This window comes from Neolamprologus brichardi, chromosome 10 (assembly GCF_056152115.1).
Source record: "Neolamprologus brichardi isolate AB-2024 chromosome 10, ASM5615211v1, whole genome shotgun sequence".
Taxonomy (NCBI): Eukaryota; Metazoa; Chordata; class Actinopteri; order Cichliformes; family Cichlidae; genus Neolamprologus; species Neolamprologus brichardi.
This window is the reverse complement of record NC_142113.1, coordinates 7,427,275-7,439,951: the sequence shown is the minus strand read 5'-3', so window position 1 is coordinate 7,439,951 and position 12,677 is coordinate 7,427,275. Positions and strand designations below refer to the sequence as shown.

The 12,677-nt window shown below is 38.3% G+C and overlaps 1 protein-coding gene and 1 pseudogene across 2 annotated transcripts in view; one reads left to right on the top strand and one right to left on the bottom strand.

Moving 5' to 3' along the window:
• Positions 1–1,506: 1,506 nt before the first annotated feature.
• Positions 1,507–2,212, bottom strand: LOC148100841 (uncharacterized; annotated as a pseudogene).
• A 2,300-nt stretch (positions 2,213–4,512) lies between these two features.
• Positions 4,513–12,677, top strand: part of LOC102777763 (uncharacterized) — a 34,693-nt gene continuing 26,528 nt past the window's right edge. For both annotated transcript variants that reach the window (XM_087847126.1, XM_035911926.2), the window contains exons 1-2: positions 4,513–4,627; positions 8,721–10,202. In XM_087847126.1, coding sequence (XP_087703252.1) covers positions 4,622–4,627; positions 8,721–10,202 — 1,488 coding nt within the window. In that variant the 5' untranslated portion in view covers positions 4,513–4,621. The remainder of the gene's footprint in view (positions 4,628–8,720; positions 10,203–12,677) is intronic.

Sequence of the window (12,677 nt, the reverse complement as noted above, 5' to 3'; positions counted from 1 at the left end):
TTTGCCAAGGACTCGTTGAAGATGGAAGTGAACACAGCTGCTAGTTTGTCAGTACAGCAACGCAGCAGACGGCAGGTGATGCCGTCTGGCCCCACCGCTTTCCTTGTGCTCACTGTTGGGTCTGTCTAGCACAGGCCCACTGCTGGAACGAGACAATTTAACTACACAGCAAAAGCATTGAACACCAAGTAGGCAAAGTTCTTCGTGTTACTCACACGAGGGAGACCTGCCTGGAGCCAAGTGTTGTTCCACCCACTTGACCTCCGTCAGACTCTCAGCCAGGTTCCCCCATAGCACTCCTTTTATTGAGCTCACATGAATTTTACCTCAGACAGTCAGAAATATTATAATTCAGATCAGTACATTTACATATTTTTGTATATATAAAAAGGAAGCTGACACTTTCCAGACTTTATCAAAGGTGTAAGCATCACAGCAGATGCCTTTGTGTCAAAGTAGCTGAAGATAAAACACAGAAAAACATGAAGGTGATTTTCCTGGCCTGGGATTTTATAAAAATATTCTGCAGTACATCAAAAATGAAAGAAAACCATTAATCAACATATGAACATCACCTCTGAAGTTACAGCGGTTTTATTAGAGACACGGCTAAGCGTTTTGCATTTTGTATAATTTTAAAAAGTTTAAATTTGTTCAGAAGCCTATTGAACGGCAGAAGAAAAGAAAAAAACATCGGCCGACAGCGCTGTAAGAACGGTAGTCTTGTGCGTAACAAGCAAGCAAATAATGCAGAAAACAGATTTCGGGGATAGACGGGAAACTGTTCTTGAAGTACACTGAGAAAGAGAGAGAGCTGTGCATGAAGTGTGTGGTGGAAGCAAATCAGCAAAAGTAAAAGGGAGTCCATGACGATGACAATGTTTATGTGAAACTTAGTTTGGATCTTCTTTTGCGGCTGGTTCGGTCAATATTGTTTGGGGAGAGATAAAACTAACAGCTTTAGAATCAGCGCAAAAAGGGCGTAAACACAAAGCGCAGGCCCGCTGAAACATCAGAATCAGCGAGCTGTCGGCTTTCAGCCATGCCGTGAGAAAAACGACATCTCACTGATTCTGATCTGCGGGTCCACGCTTAGTGTTTACGTCTTTGTGCATAAGCCTGTACCTGCTCTCATTTACTGTTTTAAATGTTTGGTGGTTGTCAAAATTTTGTGACGTTTCACCTGAGATTCTGGAATTTTGGGCAAAATACATTTATATTTAAAAAATCGATTCAGGATTTTAATGAATCAATATCACGTTATCCAAGCCAGAATCTATTTTAATGAATTAATTATTATTAAAACCCACCCCTACTTTATAGTCCGTGATTGTGTGTAGTCCGTGTCACATGCTGCGTGTGTCGCCCTGGCGGAAGTGAGACTACACGCGCTCCTGATACCAGCGTTTGGCATCCCTCACCGCGTGCCGCACGCTGTATGAAGCAGTTTGTAGGCGCTCATATTGCCAGATGTGAGACCTGCGTTGTAGGTGGCGGTCCTGGCGTTCACTGCAGTGCGGATCGATCTGTCTGTTTCTGGTTCGGGAATGTCACGGCTCTTGCAGTGGGGATGATCTCCTCCATTAGCATGCTGATGAAGCTTACTGCTACTTCCATAAACCCATTCATGTCAACTGCACATGCCCTGAACATGTCCCAGTCTACGTCATTGAGCGCATCCTGTAGTGTTTGGCAGACCAGCGTTTCAGCTCCCTTGTGGTTACTTCATCTCTCTGTATGTGTTGTTTACACTGAGGAATTAGGAAGATGGCATTATGGTCAGACTTCCCAAAAGCTGGGTGTGAAATAGCTTTGTAGCCCTGCTTGTATGGCGTGTGGCAATGGTCCAAGATTCTTTCTCCCCTTGTCGGACATGTGACATGTTGGTAAAAGTTCGGCATGACTTGTCAGAGGTTTCCTTTATGAAAGTCTCCTGCCACAATGAGGGCTGAACCCAGATCCTTGTTTTGAAATGCACTCAGCACATAATGTAGTTTAGACAAAGCCATACCTGTGTCTGCTTGGGGTGGGGATGTAGACCACCGTGGCGTGTGAACTCATGGGACAGGTAAAAAGGGCGACACTTAATGCTCAGGTATTCCAGATGTGGAGAGCAGCTGCTGGAGAGTGTAGAAATGCTCCTGGTGTCACACCACTTTCTGTTTACCATAAGACACAATCCTCCACCTTTGGTTTTGTTTGACTCTGCCATTCTGTTCAGATCAATCAGATGCAGTTACAGCACGGTCCAGCATGGCGGGGGTCAGCCATGTCTCAGTGAAGCACAGAATGTTGCAGTCCCTCATGTCTCTTTGGAAGGTGACTCTTGCCCTCAGATTATCTAGTTTGTTCTCCAATGATTGAACATTACCAGCAGGATATTTGGCAGAGGTGCACAGTGCGCCTGCTGCCTCAGTCTGTTCTGAATGCCAACACGTTTCCTCCCAGCTCTTCTTTGTTCTTCGCCTCGGGTGAGCGTCCTGTCCATGCCGCGTAGTATCTCAGTCAGCCAGGACCGGTCGGGTTTAAAACTGCCCAAGATTACATGTGCAAATTGTTATCGATGTTGAGAAGTGATCTGCTGTCGTAAACTATAAATCTAGAAGATTTTGGAATGTATAACAAAGCAATAAATAAGTAAACAACTAAAAAGGTGCATAGTCTGTGCGCAGTGGTCAGGAAGGCATCTGGATGTGGCCGTGCCATCTGAGAAGCCATCTCTTAAGGGGGATAAATAAAGCTGCAGTTTACGTTTTGTTTCCAAAGTTCTGCAGTGCTAAGTCCTGTTGCTCTTAAATCTCTTTTCATCTGTTTATCAGGAGTGGGGCCAGTGGAGGTTTGCCCAGTGCAGCAGCGGTTTTCTCTGTGAATTTCACATTCTCTGTAGCAGCGTGCTCCGTGCTTGCTCAGATTTGAAGTTTAATTTTTCGCTGTAGAAAGAAGTTTTCAGTGGACGCTAATGTGTTTGTCACTTTTTACGGAATCAAACTCAAAGTAATGTCAGTACTTCCAAGCTTTTAATGCTACATGGTTGTACTCTCTCCCGCACTCCATATTATCCATTGTTGATCCACACATGTCTGTTGCTGCCACGGACGTCACACGCTTGTACGTCATTGTCATGTGACACTGTCACAAACAAAATCGCAGTTTAGTAACGCGGTAACACAGCATGCTCACGGGAAAGTAACAGTAATCGAATTACTTTTTTGCAATAGTAATCTCCTATTTTACTTGTTACTTAAGAAAAAGTAATAGGATTACTGCCCATCTCTGCCTGCAAGACAAAACATACAACATACAATTTTGCTATGATGTGTGTGTCCACTCAAGACCAGCACCCACCATCCCCACTACAAATGGTTGTAGTAGTACCCGAGCAGATGGGCCCCTAGACTTGAGCCCCAACACCAGTAATCCACTCAATCTCTAATGAATAAAAAAATGACAAGACAAAGTAGTCTGTGTCTGAGATAAACTAATGCACAACCCACCTAAACTATCTCAAACGTCATCAACACTGCCGAGAAAGAGACTGAGGCCCAGACTCCTGACAAGAAACATCTGTAATATATTTTGTGACGAACCAATAAGTTGCTACGTATTTTATTTTCAACTTTCATAAATTTATAATCTCACTCTTTCTCTGTTTTTCCTTCTGTGCACTGAGCAGAGGAGGAGGAGGAGGCAGTGCCTGCAAGACCATTAGAAGTATGGCAGCTTTTCCTTATCTTGTCTACTGTTGTAACCTTTCAGCCGTTCAAGTTGTTCTGAATAGTTTATATTTCTGACATATGCAATTAAAACTGAAATATTTTCACATGCCTTTTTTCAGAAGTGTCTCCCATTTCTGTAAAATGGGAGACACTTAAAATACAGCCCAATCCCCAAAAGTGAGGACACTGTATAAAATGTGTAAGTCATTTAAACCACTCTATGACTGTCTTAGAAACAGTAACAGTCATACTAAGTTATATTTATAAAATATTTTAAGAATAATGCAATTGCAAAGAATTTGTGGTTTTGATAAACCACTTTGTAAATAGCAAGATGGTCTCCTCTGAACCTGTAGAACTGTGGTTTTCCTGTATTGTCAGATACAAGTATATGGTGTATGTAAATGTTGTTAAATACCGTATTCCCTTTAATGCGGGTTTCAAGTCAAGGTTTTATTAGTTTGAACAAATTCTGTACATAATCACACTGCACACTACTTTTCACAAGCGATTCCTACTAAAAAAGCTAGCAGATGTTATTTGTATCTTTAAAATGTTGGAATACGGAAGCATAGTAAGCACACAAGTCTGTGTGTTTTGCATACATGGAGAATGGCTCTATGCAGCCAAGTATGGACCCCACCCTTATCAGCTGAGACCAGACTCAGGGAGCATGAAGTTTTTGCAGCCAAACATTACCTATTATCCAATTAGACACACTTATTGGATGCCATGTGTATCTGATAATCAAAGTGGTGGTGTGGACAGAGAAGATATACAATGTTTAGGTCAGATTAGTCCTCACTTGCTACACTTCCACAGAACTGCCGTCAAAGTGAACCAGCACAGGACTCTCAGATGACCTGCTACACAGCTTTGTTTTTAAATTTACAAAGCAAAAGAACATGGAGGTAGGATGAATTATATTTTTTCTACTCATCCAAGGTTTGAAGTGGGGACTGGGGGCAGGGAACTGACATAGGATAGATAGAAGGCATAAAACAATACTTTTGATTTGGTTCAATACATTGACTCAGTTTTACTAATATGTTGTAATTTTATTAGTTTTACATTCAGGATGTATAACTTATTTATATACATATACTTAAAATATTTATAAGCTTTCACAGAGAGAAAGTAATACCTAATACAGTTATTTATCCAATAGTAGACTCACACTTGTTTGATAAACTCTGTATAGTAACCAAAACATTTATGTGTTGCAAAAAGATTCCTAGAAACATTTAGAGCACAGGTCATCACTGGAATATCTATCTATATATTCCATTTTTTTTTTGTTTTTTTTAATAAACAGCATAACAGAGTCAACCTGTTAAAAAAAAGGCCAAAGTCATCAGCAAATAAATATGTTTTAAGAAACGTTTTAAACATAGAAAAAATACATTGCCAGGTGTGTTTCTCAGTCAATTAGCAGAATTTGAACTTGACTCATTAGTTGGATTAATATATGTTTATGTGTTGAAAACAAAGTTATGCTTGGTTAATTAATAGTTTTTAATGTTATTTTCACTTGTTAAATGAAAATGATCCCCCCCCTCAATGTAAAATCTTTAGTCATCAGGTTAATTCAATGCAAATTGGCTGCTTACATTTAAAGTCTGAACATATCCAGTTACCTCTTGTTAAACCAAGATAATCTCATTGTAATTCTATTCCAAACAACTATATAACATGTTTGCAGCTTATGCATTTGCGTTAATCTATTTTTTCTTAATAATAATAATAACAATAATAATAATAATAAAAATAAATTTTATTTATAGGCACCTTTAAAGACCCTCAAGGTCACCTTACATACAAGATATTTATTTTTTTTAAAAAGTACAAGTATAAACAAGGTAAAAATGCAATTACAAAACTAAACTTCTCTGAAACACCTCTAATGCAAAAAAAAATAAAATAAAATAAAATAAAAAAATACAAGTTATCTTCATTTCAAAATTACTTGAATATGATTTTAAAAAGCATTAAACAACAATCATACAGAGTAATACATGCAGTGAAATGTTTGTGTCCAAGCTGTGGACAGGCTGCAGACGTAGCCGTGCTATCTTGCAAGGAAACAGTCACATTCTTTAAACACTGAGTTATATTGGTTCTTAAAACATTTTTTTCTACATTTGCTATAGAACAGACCTCAGATAACCCAACTACATTATTACATTGTTGCCAAAAAATACTGTAAATGTGATATAAACAATTATGTCATTTATCCATCTTCTCTGTGGCTTGGTCGTGGGGGCAGCAGTCTAAGCAGAGAACCCCAGGCCTCCTTCTGCCCAGCCACCTCCTCCTGTTTATCCAGGGGAACTCCAGTGTATCCGTGGTGTGCTCCGGGGCCTCCGCCCTGTGGGACACACTCAAACCACCCGAACTGGCTTCTTTCAATGTGAAGGATTAGCAGCCACCCTTCAGAAAAAGCTAATGTCATGCTTGTATCTGCGATCTTGTTTTTTCAATCACTACCCAAAGCTTATGACCATAGGTGAGGGTACACTGTAAAATATAACTTGTTGTTTCAACTTAAAAATATCTGGTAAAGGGCTGCCTTAAAATTTTAAGTTAAGTCAAGTAATAGAGTTTGTTCTTGTAACACAACCAAATGTTATGTTGATGAAAAATCACATGTTGTCTAAACTTTCGTCTTAGTTTAGTTGACTGAGATTTGTTAGTCAGTTCAACTCCTTTAATTGTCATTTTTACTTGGGAAAACCCTTTCAGCTAAATTAAAATAATCTATTGTTTAAACTCTTGTCCTAGTTCAGTTGACTTGGGTTTTTTAGTTAATTCAAATACTTTAGTAGTTCTTTTAACTTAGGAATTGTTTTAGCTTAACTAACATGAGGTTTAAATATCTACATTCCTTTAAATTAATTTTCTGTTGTTTACAGAAAAAAAATAAAAACCCACAGATTCCATTAAATTGTATCTGATCATTTCAGGCAGAAAGTTTGTTTTAAGAACATGACAAAATAATTACTCATGAGCACCCAACATTCACCATGTATTGTGCCATCTTAGTCATCTGAGAAACAGAAAAATCAGTGACGTAGCTCATCAGGCTCACAATCCATCAAAACTGAAACAATAAATTTGAACTTGATCTTGAGCCCAGTTTGGGTGAAGATTGAATTCTGACCAATACTCTAGGAGCAGTAGTGATTCTTGTGAAGTAACAACATAAAGTCTGCATTAATGTAATGTATCAACGGGACACTTGCCCATTAATACATTACATGTATCACATCACACCTGTTAGCATAAAACTTGAAACATTAAAATAGTACAAAACCTTTGATAAGTGACAGTAAAGATCAGTTTATAACAACTAAGACATCAAACTCTTGTATTTGTCTTTGTTTACAATTGCAACAAATTCCACACAACCAATATCTCTGAAAATGAGTGCATGCTTCTGAAACATTTGATAATATGAATATTTCAGAAACATTAGTTTGAGTCTGCTCAATTGCAAAACAAAGGAAAAACTACTGACTTGCATGAGATATGCATCTGCAGAGTCCACCATTATATTGTTGTTCACATAAGTTTCTTAAACCATGAACAAATGAGTAATTGTCTAATCTGGAATGTAAAGTGTAGTCATTTAGTGACATACAAAAGTGAGAATGAGAACTTGCAAGAATAAAAAAAAACAAACAGTAAAATAAAAACTGTCCTTAACACTAAGGCAATTGTATGCTGTGAGCATACAATTACAGTTCTGCTTGGCGTTCTGCAAGAGTCTGTTTCTTAGACCATGCACTACTGAGATGCACTGCCTTCCACCAATGTTCATTAGGACGTTCTGAATGACTTCAAAGATGCCCTTAAGTTCCTTTGGGTAGTCTATGTTGAGGGCAACTCACACAATCTAGTCATACTGAACACAAGAGTTCAAAAATAAGTTAAAATAGTGAGCTGTTGTTAAGCATAAAGCATTTCAGGGTAACAAATAACTGCACAATATAATTAAAGCAAAAAAATAAACACACTGGAGGACTATCTGATAAAAACTAATATAATGCTGGTTTGTAGACCATATTTTGTCTCAATCCTCAGTGCACTCTTGCAGCTTAGCATGCAGCAGTTAATAACAACTTTGAACCCAGTCAGTTATTGGAAATATTGCCAAAATGAACTTCCACCAAAACACAACAGCCTGTGAACTTGAAAGAAATTTACAAGTACAGAGAGAATATGAAATAAGCTTTATTAATTCGCTGAGTTAGCTTGCTAATATTGCAACAGTGGTTCATTGCACAACCTTAAAGCTAGCGGTACAATACTTGTGATTTGGTCAGTGCCACATTAAACCCATAAAAAAGGCCATATGTCAATTTATTAGGTCAAATTTGGTCATGACACACAAGCTGGACCTTGTCGGCTAAAGTTACATTAGCTAAAGCAATGTTACTCACCTTGAAAGCATATTCCAAAGATGACGATTAGAAAACGTCCAAGTAAAGTGAGCATGTCGTTAACCGCCAATTCCCCATGATGCACCTCGATAGCAGTCACGTGGGACAGTTTTGAATCCTGCTGTGCTCAACTTACCCACATTGTCAAGATCACATAAGTTGCTGATTTAGCTGGACATGAGTTTTCAAGTTAGCTTTTTTTGGTGTAATTGGGACGTTTTTAACTTGTAATTCTGTGTTATAACAACAACTTCAGTCATCTATCGTCAAACTGATATAGAATAATATGTTGAAATAACAAACATCTAGAATTATATTTTACAGTGTAGGGATGTAGAGCAACCAGTAAATTGAGATCTTCGCTTTTATATTTAGCTCTCTGTTCACCATGATGGACTGGTACAGCATCCACATGACTGCAGTTGTGGCCCCAATCCATCTGTCAATTTCTGGTTATCCCTCTTTTACTTGTTATCTTCCAACACAGTATGAGTTTAGAATGTCTTGTCATTTGTTAGTTATGGTTTGGCCACTTTGTTTATTCATTTATTTTTACCAACAGAACAAAGACAGCAGGATGACAACAGAATGGAACTCAACAATGGAAAACAGAAAGCAATCAGATAGCAAACAAACAAGAACTGACATGAAAACCCAAAAAGAAACTATAAAAAGACAAAGGCAACTGATATGTCAAGCAATGGAGGAGATCGAACAACTCTGGAGACAGACAGAAAGACAGACAAATGAAATTGACTTCTTAAAGACAAAGACAGAGGGGCAACAGGAAGACATTGAGAGACTGACATCTGAAAGAAACAAACAGCACCGACTATTAAAGCAATTTAACTTCCAAATAAAAAATATAACTGAGAAACTCAAACAAAGCAAAAATTCAGTTGCTAAGGAAAAAACAAACCTTCTGAAAATGTGGACTAAAATATACCAAGAGAAGGATACTCTGGACAGAAGACGTCAATACTTCATCAATGAGCGACACAAGCTAGACACTATAAAAGCTAGTAAGACAGAATCACCAATAAGGGAGGAACCCAACGAGCCCCTTAATAAGCAGGTAAAGAGGGAACTGGATATACTGGAGAATGCAACTGAGAAAAACAGGGAAATAATGGTTGAAGTAAAGAAAGTTAAAGAAAAAATGGAGAAAACTAAAGCAAACATACAGCAAGCATTAAAAAGAAATAAAGAGGACATTTCAAAAAACAGTGAACAAATTAACCACATTAAACATATTATGTATGTAAAGATCAACATGGTCAAGCACAGATGGGCAAGCATTATAAAACAGGCTGAAATGAAGAAAATTCACATGTATAAAGAAGGACAGAGCGAAAGAAACGATGGAAAAGCCACATTTGACACAGTGAAGAGAAAACTGTGTAGAATCCAGGAAGAGATGGAGAAACTTTGGGATGTGCTGGAAGACAGTGAACAACAACTGGAAGTGACTCAAAGTGCAAAGCAGCAGCTAATGGCAGAGAGCAATCACGTGAACATCAAGATGAATATTGATTATCAAAAGCAACAAGATTCAGATCTAAGCTTTAAAGTGACACACACCCAGCCTGAAAGAGATGACTTAAAGAGAGTTGAAATGAAACTAAAGACAGGAAGGGAAAATGTAGAAAAAGACAAACCAAATACTTACATGCAGAATTTGATCTCTGAGGAAGAAGAAAACAATGAAGTGCTTTGTAACAAGGGTGAAGAAACAAAGCAGAGCATGAGGGACTTAACAGAAGTAAAGGCTCAAACCAAATGGACAAATTTTCGAGAAAAGCAAAAAAGAAGGGAGCTTGAGCATTTGCTGGAGAAGATAATGAAAGAGAGGGATGAGTTAGAAATCATGAAGACAAAAATACAGCGACAAAGGGAAAGGGTTGAACAAAAGCTGGAAAATACTGTCACTGAGATAAAAGGTAAAATAGAAAAAACTGGTGCAGAAATTAACAACACTTGGGAGAAAATGCAGAGAACCCAAAGGGAGATTAGTAAGAACCAGGAAGAAGCCAAGAACTATATGGTAAGTATTTATTCTTTCCTTTTAGCAATTTTTGTCAGGATCCCCTGTTTATTATTGAACCTGCTTTTAGTTGAAAGACATTCAGTATTTGATAACGATTCCTTTATTTACCGACTGGAATTGTTGGAAGAAATACTCCACTAAGTACTCCAATAAAACTGTAAAAAAGTAGTAAGATGCCTGATATAACAGTTTGGGTTTAACTGAGCTTGAAATTGTAATTTGCGTATACATAATTTTTTTAATATTCTGACAATTGAAAGGGTATGGTTACTGATATCCACATACTGTAGTTGCTGTTGTCAATAAGTTGTGGAAATTATTCTAGCCATCCTAAAGATGATAAGGCTATCCCCAGGCTAATGCAATGTTAAAATCTCTGACTTTTTTTTCCAATGTTTCCCACTTGCTTCAAGTATGGAATGTTAATTACATAAGTAATTTTACTGTATAAACCTAACAAACTGAAATGCAAAAGAATGTGTAAAAATAATCAGTTACGCATTGGGAACGGTGGATTTTGGAGTTAGTGGCAAAAATACTGCCTACCACCAGATGTGTTTTTTTGTTTTGGGGTGGGGGGTGCCCTTTAAACATGGAAAAGAGACCTACACCAGTGGCAGGCAATAGAGAAAGTAAGGTGAAGAATGATTGAGTCCACTTAAGTCTGCCATAGTAAAGTAAATTATGTCATCAGACGGTGGGCACAAATGTCCATGCAGACATCTGTGTGCCTGTGTGTAATCAAGGCTAAGTCTGCTACCAAAATGGCATCATACTGTGCTGATAAGATGCTGATAATGTTATATTTAATTTAATGAAAAAAAGAACAGTCAACATTTACAATTAAGCTTGAACTTCTGTTCATAGTAGCAAACTCATTCCATGTAATCTTGATCCTTATCCATGTAAGGCTACGTCCACACTTACACAGGTATTTTTGAAAACTTGCCAGAACATGCCAAAGCAGCAGGTGGCGCTATATTCCTATCCGTGTAGAAATGTTGGCCAATCAGAAGTCAGCCTGGGTGGGAAAGAGTAAACAAAGATGGCGCATAGAAGCAGAACTGAGTCCTATGTGTGGAGGGACAGCAACTGCGTAAGCATTTAAACACTGCAGAGTAAAATTAACAGTAATGGTATTTTGTCTAAGTCCGCCATTGTAGAAATTCATTTCATTGAAACAATAACCTGGCGCACAGTGTGACGTCCAAAAATGCGCACACCTTTGACGCTGCGTTTTCTGTTTTTCTCGTCCACGTAAACGCAAAAACTGAGTTTTCAAAAATCTCAGTTTTCAGTGACCGAAAACGCTGTTTACGTGTGGACGAAAGGTGCAAACGCATAGAAAAATCTGTGTTTTCAAAAATACCCGGGTACGTGTGGACGTAGCCTAAGTGACATAGAAGATTTCTACCTTTATTGCAACTGCCAGGCTCAGGAGCATAGCAGTCTGTAAGATCTAGGGTTGGGCAATTGGACGAATATATCGACGATAGGCTGAGCCCACTGGCGATTTATTTTTTATTTGCCCATGAGTAAGTTTGCTAATAATGGAGCAAATAGAATCAGTAAACAGAAAAAAAAAAAAAAAAAAGTACTGGTTTAAAAGCACCTTCTATCTGTGAGCAAATGCACCCTCCTGAGAGTGTGCCCAAATGCTTGTTGATGGAGCTGCAGAAGCTGGTGATAGCCTTGTGTGGTGGCGCAAATGAGGGATAACCAGGGAAGGTGACTAAGGGATGTTGACAACGCTACCTGAAAGGAGAGTTACACCCCAGGAAAGATTTTTTATAGCCAGTGTAGATGTTACACTATCTACCAAAGCCCACAGGCTAGTTATTAATAGCAGAGGTGAGGCAGATCAGTTTTACAAATCAAATTTATTAAGAAAAACTACTAAAAAGCATAGAACTGAAATCAGAGAAGTTCTTAGGGTAGCAGGGCCGAGACTGCAAGACTGTTAATTAAAACAATTAACAAACAATGATTAAAAACCACAAGGCTCGCTGCCACGGTGCTACCCTAGTAAAATAACTCAATAAAGTAACTAAACAAAATAGTTGAGACCGGCCACTTGAGGCAACCTACAGAGAGGAGTGCCCAAGGGTGCCACCAATTACTCACCCATGTAGTTCCACTGCAAACCTCACTGTCACTCACACTGAAATCTAAATGGTGCAGTCTACCTATGCCCAGTGTGTACACTCTCATGCATCGAGGAGGGGATTCCACCTCATGTGCCTAGCCCCTCAACAAGCGGCCGTACCTCCACTAAAGCAATAAAACAAAGTGTAAAACGTTAAACAAATTAGTAAAAGAGAAAAATAAAACAAACCCACCCTAAGTTACAGTTCTTTATAAAAGCAAGTTAAAAATATATAAAACAATTCCAAGTAAAAGATCATAAGACCAAGAGTCAGTCGAGGCCAGTCCATAAACGTTTGTAAGGCCACAAGAAGACAGAATAAAATT